Below are 9,645 nucleotides of genomic sequence, written 5' to 3'. Positions count from 1 at the left end.
GCCAGCGGACGAATGGTCCGGGGGAGAGGGTTATGGATAGAAGGGATCCGTCTAGTGTAAAACTCTCGCGATAGTTTGCAAGTCGCGTGGCTGAATGTTTACGTTTGGCAGGCAGCCTTTCAGTTACGATCGTTAACATCAGTGGGCTACAGCAAATGATGGTGAGAAGCTAAACCATCTATTAATTATGTCAATGACAGGGAGTGTGATTGTTGAAATAGGGTGTTAGCGGTCTTGCTGTTCAAAGAAGAATGACAACACTGTAGATCACCAACACTATGGTTTATTTTTTATTCACAGGCAAGTCAACGTTGTCGCAGTAAAAGTCCCAAGATAGCTCCTGGTGCAATACAATGTTCCCTTTCAGTGTTTTACTATTACTGCTGCATTAATGTGTATGTTGCATGTTACTGCTGTAGGTGTGTTTCCGAGCCGCTCCAACGAGAGTTACAACGAGAACGTGACGTCATATTTGCACAGGACGGATCCTTTCTAGCCATAACCGGGGGAGAGGCCTAGAATAATCTCTGACAACTAAAATGAGGATCCTAGAATTGAAAGGTGAGCAGACGAGCCTGTTTCTATCGAAGGTCTGTAATTGGCTAAACTAAATTTTAGAGTTGTCAGAGACATATTCCGGTGTCTTAGTTGTTACAGTGGAATATGCAATACATATTTTAGGTAGATAGGTAAGTTATATACATATAAAAGTGAATCAGCAAGTATTTCAGCATATGGTATTGAGTCTCTAACGGCTTGAAGGGTATAGAGTCCCTGGCCTAGTGGAGATATGGGAGTCCTCACAGGCTATACTTGCTGGGGAAGCCAAGTAGAGTATCGAGTCTCTATCCATGGCTAAAGTGAATAACAAATCTGAGGTTCAGAGGAACCAAAAGTTGCGTTATAAGTCAGTGTAGTGTTGGTTGCGGGTATAGAGTCCCGCACGGCAGCTAGCTGAAGGTGCTAGTATTGAGTCTGCATCTAAGACTAAATTAAATAACAGATCCGACGCTCATGGGGCGGGAGGTGCGTTATAAGTCTGTTGGGTTTAAACTCCCATTCTGTTGAAAGAAATATCGCATCTTAAAAGCTGCACAGACAGTGAGGAGGATATATTTATGTACCAGGTGAATAAATATAATATATTAGTGAACATGAAACAGCCTTAGTCAGATAAATAGATACGAAGTCATAATAGAGGAAGAATTTGAACGAGAGGAGCGTGAGTTAAGAGCTTATCAGAACAGTGGGTTCAAGCAGAAAAATTGAATAAAATGATAGCAGAAGTGTTAATTGTTGAAAGAAGCCCCCCTTCTCCTAAAAAGGCTGAGAGCTGCAGCAGGGGAGAGAGAGGGGGGTGTCAGTATTTGTCTGTGAGAGTCCCCCCCCCTTTTTTCCTCTCGAGAGCAGCAGCAGCCCGGAGTGTGTCTTTGTGCCCTTTTTCTCTAATGCCTGAAGTTGGAGTGAAATACATAGAAAATTAACAGATCAATGTGTGATTTGATGTAGTAGATATATTGAAATAAATAAGAAACAATGATTTGCTGCTATTTAAACATAGTCATTGAGAACTGATTGATACCGTTGCATTGCATTGTGAATTTCATGGTATTTGTCATTAACTAAGGATTGTACTTAATTATACTTCAAGGAAAAATTATATTACATACAGTAACCTTAGGGGAAAGTAAAAAGAGATTTACTGAGTATATGAAGTACATTAAGGGTAAGGTTTTATTCAAATTAAATATAATAGGTGGATTTTTCCACCTAGAATAAGACATGGAAAGAGGAGAATTTGTTAGACATGAAATAACGAACTCACTGGAAGAAATATATATTGTAGTGTTATTTAGGAGTTGTATTTATCATATACAGTTGCTCTCAGTTGATGTTTGTTTAAAGTAGATAGGAAACTGAAAATGTAAACGATCCACCAGAATTGTGTTTTTAAGTTTAGGAAGAAGGAGTAGAAAGTAATAAACAGGAAGGTTTTATAAGTTTGTCAGTCAGAGGTGCTGCACGAGGCTCAAAGCCATCTCACACAGTTGGAGAACAAAAGAGGTTTTGATGAGAGAAGCTTGGGCTGGCAGCTGCAGGGCGCAGAGAGGAAGAGAGAGAGAAAAGTCAGATGGTTTGAAGAAGTATAGAGAGAGTACAGTTTATATAGAGTTACTACTATTCTGGAAAATTTCATATTGTTTTATGAGAAACATAAAATAAAGAATATATTTAATAGATATAAGAACAGGCTAACCACTGGTTAACAATTAAGTAGTAAGGACAGAAAACTGTTCCGTGACGATTTATTTAGGTTTCAGATTTAGTAATAATGAAGATTACATTTTGTAATAATTCCTTTAAGTGTTCCAAAATATATTCATTAACTTTAATTAGATTACTTGTTTTAAATATATAACGCTGAATACAGTTAGTTTTGTATTCTGTTACAAATCTAACCATGTTTGTAACATGACTTAGATAAACAATTTGAAAAATAATAGAATAAGCAAGTAGATAAAAGATGAATCTATAGTGGTTAAGAAGGGGGTCTTTGTTTTGCCTATTAACTGAGAACTGAACTAATGAATAATAGGAAGACTGTTACCATTAATGGGTTTAACATTCACATGTTTCAGCATTCCTGACCATATAGACACTCAGCTGTTTTATTTTGTCACCCGCTGGGGGAGAGATTTACATTGAGTTTCTCTCTAGTAGCTGATTTCCTGTGATTACAGCAGCATTGGATAGTTGTGCGCCACCTTTGGGTTGTACTCTGAATCAGTGTGTTGGTGAAAAATTGCTCACTACAGAAACAGAAGAAGTGTGCAAAGAACGCATCTCTGAGGAGGTATTTAGGTATTTGCTTGTGCCTCGTTGTCAAGGCAACAGTGGTGTGAAGAGGTACTGCAGTTTTGGGGGATTTCTGCTGTACAGAGGACAACGTGTGTCTGCTGATTGTATCACATTGATCCAGAGGTCCCTTCCCCCTCAGGACATCCCAATGCCAGAGATAGTTTTCTTGGAGCCCACTGACCAGGGCCGGTTCTAGCTTTTTGGGGACCCTGCCACTGACTACAGCTGAAGAGGACAATGAATCATTGACTGTTCTCAATATGACAAGATCTTGAGACAGGCTGGTCCCAGTCTGTTCAGACTCTGAAGAAAACATGCAATGATTTTACAGCATAACTGTGCAAGAGTTTACCAGAAGGTGTCACGGTTTGTGAAACAAGCAGGACCCAAATGCAGATATAAACTGAAACTTCCTTTATTTCAAGGCTATGATTAGTGATGGGACGAGCAACACTGGTGCGTCAGCACTGTGCCGAGAGCCCAAGAGTGAAACCCCGTATTGGTGCGTGTATTGCTTTAAGAACTAATCACGTGACCGATACAGGAAGTGTATCGGTTGAATTTGTTGCGCCAAAGTGTGTTTATAAGGTATCAAACTGCATCAACATGTCGTGGGTTTTGTTGGATGGAGTTTTGCTGTTGCGTTATAATGGATCGTTCAAGGAAGTTTTCCCCAGTGTGGAATAATTTTGATCTTCTGACGCCAAACAAGGTAAATATTTTTCTCCTTTGAGCACTGTTTACTGTTAGTTTTTCCATTATATACCATATGTTTTTTGGGTGGCGCATTGCATTCACTTTGTCGTCACAACGTCACCTGTGATACATATGATAGTCAGTGAAATAGCCTTACAGTTGCTTTATTCATATTATCTTGTTATTACGAGATCCTGATAGATACCCTATGTCATTGTCATTTTTCTTTGACAAGTGAATGCAGTGCGCCACCTTAGTTTTTACTCTGTTCTGGTAAGTGGTTTGAATAGTTTTCTGATAAATAAAATTGTTATGTCATTGTAGGTGAAGTGTCGGCTCTGTTCTACGGAGCTATCTTACATCAATAAGAGCACTTCATCAATGCTGAGGCATTATAGAGCTCGGCATGGTGGCGATGAAGAATCAGCAGATACCCGTGAGAATACCCCAGGTATGTTGACATGTTCTCCTTATTAACTTTACAGCCCTGGTGGTCTAGTGGGTAAGATTCAGAGCTCACTCCCCAGTGACCTCGGTTCAATTCCCGATCAGGGAAGTTTTCCTCTATTGCATTTCTCTGCTAGATTAACATTGTTTGTAAAAAAAAAATAATACAGACCTTAAATAAGCTTTTAACGAAATATTTCCTTTTGGCTTGCAGTTCCTAAGCAAGCAGTGGATGAGGCAGTGGTCAACATGATCATCAAAGACTGTCAGCCACTCAGCTTGGTTGAAAATGAGGGATTCAGGGAGCTCTTGAAGCTCATCATACCCTCGTATGTTCTACCAAGCAGGAAGGTATGTTTAAGAAAGGTTATTATTATGTTTTTGTACTATATAACTATATTTTGGTATAAGAATATTTGTATGGTTATTTTCAGACCATCAAGGATTTGGTGAGCCAGAGGTATGAGAAGGAAAAGGAGAAAACAAAAAAGGACCTCCAGAGCGCCGTTGCTGTTAGTTTAACAGCTGATATGTGGACATCCATGAATATGGAGGCATATCTAGCGGTTACTTGCCACTATGTGGACAAAGAAAGCCATGAACTCCATACGTCAGTCTTGGGAGTGCAGCATTTTCCTGAAAAACACACTGCTGAAAACATGGCCACAGTTAAAAAGAGCCTCATGGAGAAGTGGGGCATAGCTGCAAAGGTCAGGTGTCTTGTCACTGATGCAGCAGCAAACATGATTTCATGTGCTCGGATGCTGCAAATACGCCATACCATTTGTATAGCCCATACCATGAATTTAATGGTGAGGAGATCATGTGATCAGGTCGAAACACTTACAGAAATACGCAACAAAACACGACAAATAGTGACGTACTTTCGATCGAGCACTACTGCCAAAGAGAAGCTCACTCAAATACAGCAGGATCTGGGAACACCGGTCCATAAATTAATCAATGAGGTGCCAACAAGATGGAACAGCACCTACCACATGTTTGAAAGAATGGCTGAGCAGAAGGAGGCAGTCTGGGTGTCACTGGCCTCATTAAAAAGGGACATCACTCCACTGACTACGGAAGACTGTGAAACCATTGAAGAGATGCTCAGGGTGCTTGCTCCTTTTGACCAAGCAACAACTGAACTGTCTGAGGAAAAAAGAGTCTCTGGGTCAAAGGTTATTCCCATGCTGAAAATGGTCCACGTTGAGCTTCACCGTCAAGCGTCAACGGTGAGAAAAACAGCTGCTAAACAGCTTGCAGACAATCTGAGAAAGCGGCTAACAGAATGCATCTCTAGCATGGAATCACTCAGTGTGATGACACTGGCAACACTTTTGGATCCTAGGTTCAAAACAATTGGATTCGTCAGCTCACTGAAGGCAACTGAAGCTGTCAAAAGACTGAAGTTGGAGTGTGCTGACCAAATGAGGAGCCAAGAGCCTGACCCAGCAGAAGAAGGGCCTAGCTCTTCACATGGATCAGAACCCAGTTCAGGTATGAAAACACATTTCTTTCTGTTTATTTGTATATTTCTGTGGCACTTTGTCATGTGATAATATACTTGTGATTATTATTATTATATTTTTTTTAGGGCACAATCTCTGGGAAACATTTGACATGGAGGTTGAGGAGAACAAGAGGACCTCTAATGCCACAGCTGATTCGATACTAAAAGTCCAACGCTACCTGGCAGAAAGCAACTTACCCAGAAAACAAGACCCAATGCAATATTGGAAGAGCAACAAAAGAGCGTATCCACACCTTCATGAACTTGCACTGAAATGTCTCTGCTCACCATGTTCATCTGTGCCGTGTGAGAGAGTATTTTCTAAGGCGGGGGAACTGGTATCAAAGAGGAGAAATCGCCTTGGAGCAAAGACACTACAAAAGCTGTTGCTCCTCAATAAAAATGCATAAACAAATCACTTCTTTTCTCAAGTATTTTATTTCATATGATTGAACAGTTAAGTTAACAAAATTGTGTACATAAGTCACAAATTGTAACTCTGAATTGTAACTTAAATTTGCTAAATTTTACATACCAACTCAGTTTAGCATTTACACAAACAAGGAATTTCTTTACCTGCAATGATTTTCTAACAACTGCAGGGGGCACTATTGGGTGACCGGCGCAGTATCAATACAGTGCCGACACAGTTTGTATAGTGTGTCAATACACTCCTTGAGGTATCATTATCCCATCACTAGCTATGATATATAGGCCTATGTACAATGACAAAACAGAACACTCACCGCAGAACTAGTCATGGAACAAGACGAACCGACCAAGACAGACAGACAACCCAGAACTTAAATACACACAAGACTCAATCACACAACAAGACACAGGTGAGGAGGGAGGAGAAAACACAGGGGCCCAGGTGAACATAATCAGACAATTAGACACACCAGGGAAACTAATGACAAGAGGAAAAACACAGGGGAAAGGACCAGACAATAACCCAAAGGAAAACATGACATGGAAAACAGCAAAAACACCCAAACCTACAAAACTATAAACGTGACATAACATGAGAATCGTGACAGAAAGTGGTGTAGAACGATATGCTTAGTGTTTAGGAAGGGAGGCTGATTGTTTAATGATGGTCTGGAATACTGAAAAGATTAAAGTTTAATATCCTTGTTTGGCAAAAAAGACATCTGATTATTATGTCACACATGATAATCTTGACATAGTGACTAGCTATGGGTAAACGTGTGGACGTTATACCATTATTATCATGAACTAAAAATAAATAGGGAAATAGTATCTGGTTAAAGATGAATGGATTTCATATCCCAGAGAGGATTAGTATTGTGAATACTTCACAAGGTATTTACTAATGTATTTTGAAGAACACATAACAAGAACACAAGTCCAGTTTTGTTTTGTTTTTAGATTAAATTGTCCATTAAAAAACTGTTCAGCTTAGGTCTAGCTTTAGACTTTGATAGTAATAGAGTATTTAGGCTTATTTTTGTATATCTGAATTTTTTTTAATATGTTAGCTCTCCATTTGTTAAGAACATTTCTGAAGATTAAATATTTGTTTCATTTCTAATATTCCTATTTAAGACGTAATTTTACAGTAACAAGGCTGATGCTGAAATTGAAAAATGTGTTAGTGATTTGCATGATGTAAACAAAACAAAAAGGCTGTGTTTGTTCAACCTCCAGTTAAATCTGAAACAGTAATAATGATTGATTTGGCCAAAGCTTAGTTTAACATCCTGATGTAACATTATGAGGTATGTTCACTTCTAAGGGTAAACAAATTGATAAAATTGATTATTGTTATTATTATTGATTAATTTGGAATATTAATTCAAAAGGCCGTTTTGTGCAGGTTCAATTAAGAATGCCTTACATGAACATTTGTCAGGTATTGTGTTTCCTAGGGGCGGTATATTAATAAAGTGTATTGATAATTTGTTGGTTAAACATCTGAAGAAAATGGTGCTGCGAACACGAGAAAAACTTTGTTGCATTGGTTGACATCAACACAATGATGTCACTAGTACAACTCCAGCTAGTAGAATATTAAAGTCTCTGCGGAGCACGACACATGGCCAAAAGACTGAGACCAAATGACCTTTGACCCTGACTGACAGAGTGAGTGTGAATGAATGTCTGCATGTGATCAGTGCAGCTGCATGATTATAAAAACAATGACTAACCAAGCATGTTTTTAGACTAACACATTATTCTGGAGCTCCAAGGGAAACGAGAGGTTTCATAAAAAATATTGACATGTTTCTAATATTGATTGAGTTATAACAGGTAACCAGTGTTGGGTGTAACGCGTTACAAAAGTAACAGAGTTACAGTAATATATTACTTTTTGCTGTAACGAAGTAATGTAACGCATTACTAATGAAATGTGGGTAATATATTACCCGTTACAATGCTCAGTAACGTAGTTACAACACATTTTAACCCGAAATTAAATGGTGTTTTCTTTTTTAAGAATGTACTAACATAGCGAGACATTCCGACACCGGACAAATGGTGCGGGTAGATTAGTAAACCTGGTGTTTACCCTTCAGGCTTCGCGTCGAGATCTTTGGGGAAGTTGAACGTTATGCAACCATTCAAAAAGAGAACGTAGCGAAAAATACAAACAACAAATTGTGTCAGGTGCGCGTGACCTGCTCCGCTGCGCGTGCATCATTTCCAAAGTGCTTCCACAGCAGTGACACACATCTGATCTGTGGATAATCATTTATACGAAAATGGTTAAAGCAACCATCACTAAACGGCAGCAACACTGCATCTACTGCAGACAGTAGCAACAGGTCAGATGCGGACATCACGTTACCCTCCGTTGTGGACACTAGCTTACTCCCGCCTGACTCGCCGGCCCCGGAGCAGCAGTCTTCGTCGCCCGAAACTACGCCGCTCCTCTGCGGCCCGCAGGTGCCAGGTATATCTAAACAACTACCCGCCTGTACAGTGGGGTAAGGCGGTCAATTTGCAGCTTGTGGTATACAAATAGACAATGGCTAGAATATTCATGTGAAAATAGTACCATATTCTGACATGCCTGTAGAAATGTTGGGTCAAAAATAATGCATACAATAGCACAGATGCCTTCACCACGAATGGCTACAAAAATATCTCATATCCCAAGCTTATTATCAACGAGCTGATGTTGCAGCTGAAATGTTCTCCAGGTCACAAAGTCAACCTCACATGATGATGTGATACCAGTTTTCAAGCACAGTAAATATTCTCTTCCCAGCGTATATGATGGGACCAAGGTGATGATGTACAAGGCTACATGGTTTTAATAATACTTTTGCCTTTCAATGTTTGCCATTTCAAACCATGAGCATGGTTTAAATAATATTTGCCTTGATTTACAATATGTTAACCTTCATTATAGTCCTTGACAGCGGTCTGTACTGCTGTATTAACAACGTGTCACATGTTAAGAATTTACAATCAGAATCGAGTATTCAACTAAGACGTGTAATACAAGTTGTTAGTAGCCTTAAGGGCCTACACAGTTGTTATGCTATACCACATTGCCCTTCACTGGATGCATAATGAGCTGCACTAAACTACATTTTAGCATTTAAAATACCTAGCTATTCTTTTGCGGTTATTTTGGTGAAAGTAACTAAAAAGTAACTAAAGTAGTGTAACTCATTACATTTCAGAGACAGTAATATTGTAATGTAACTTATTACTTTCAAAAGAGAGTAATAAGTAATATGTAATATATTACATTTTGCAAGTAACTTGCCCAACACTGCAGGTAACACAGATGTAGAATCAGTGGCCAAGGGGCTACTGTGAGAGAGGTGATTCCAGAATGGGAATACCAGAGAAGGTGAACTGTGATAATGAAACAATTTTGTAATATTTCAACAGGTATTAAAGTAACTGAGGTTTGAAATGTAGAAAGAACATATTACAGTTAAGTTAAAACATAGTAATGTAATGAGATATAATTTAGACAACATCGTGAAACTAGCCTGTTAAAGAAGTAAAAGCCATAGACTGTTTAGATCATTATGGGGATGTACATTTAATTTAAATTCATAATAGAAAGACATTTGATGAAAGTATGTTGGATTTCTGTATTCATTTTTCAGCTTGATAATATCCAAGCACTGACAGGTAGAAGCAGT

The 9,645-nt window shown here is 38.9% G+C and overlaps 1 protein-coding gene across 3 annotated transcripts; it reads left to right on the top strand.

Annotated features, from left to right (window-relative positions):
* Positions 1–3,308: 3,308 nt before the first annotated feature.
* On the top strand, positions 3,309–5,933 carry LOC307024240 (zinc finger BED domain-containing protein 4-like). 3 transcript variants are annotated; one of them, XR_013803868.1, is made up of 6 exons: positions 3,309–3,571; positions 3,880–4,006; positions 4,217–4,353; positions 4,437–5,237; positions 5,354–5,502; positions 5,600–5,933. XR_013803868.1 is itself a non-coding variant. In XM_079658206.1 (5 exons), the coding sequence occupies exons 1-5, from the start codon at positions 3,485–3,487 to the stop codon at positions 5,393–5,395; spliced, it is 1,194 nt and encodes a 397-aa protein (XP_079514332.1). In that variant the 5' UTR covers positions 3,309–3,484; the 3' UTR covers positions 5,396–5,933. The 3 variants fall into 3 exon arrangements, 2 of the variants coding, with proteins under 2 accessions (XP_079514332.1, XP_079514331.1); XM_079658206.1 differs by having other exon boundaries at positions 5,354–5,933; XM_079658205.1 differs by having other exon boundaries at positions 4,437–5,502.
* Positions 5,934–9,645: the final 3,712 nt, after the last annotated feature.

The sequence above is a fragment of the Notothenia rossii genome (genome assembly GCF_949606895.1).
Source record: "Notothenia rossii genome assembly, chromosome: 11".
NCBI classification, from domain to species: Eukaryota; Metazoa; Chordata; class Actinopteri; order Perciformes; family Nototheniidae; genus Notothenia; species Notothenia rossii.
Note: the sequence above shows the minus strand (reverse complement) of the source record. Positions and strands in the feature narration are given on the sequence as shown.

Bases quoted from the DNA above. Each gene is read 5' to 3' on its own strand.
- LOC307024240 (XM_079658205.1), top strand. From the start codon at position 3,485: ATGGAGTTTTGCTGTTGCGTTATAATGGATCGTTCAAGGAAGTTTTCC. The intron at 4,007-4,216 runs GTATGTTGACAT...TTTGGCTTGCAG, and splicing joins TACCCGTGAGAATACCCCAG to TTCCTAAGCAAGCAGTGGAT. The intron at 4,354-4,436 runs GTATGTTTAAGA...GGTTATTTTCAG, and splicing joins ATGTTCTACCAAGCAGGAAG to ACCATCAAGGATTTGGTGAG.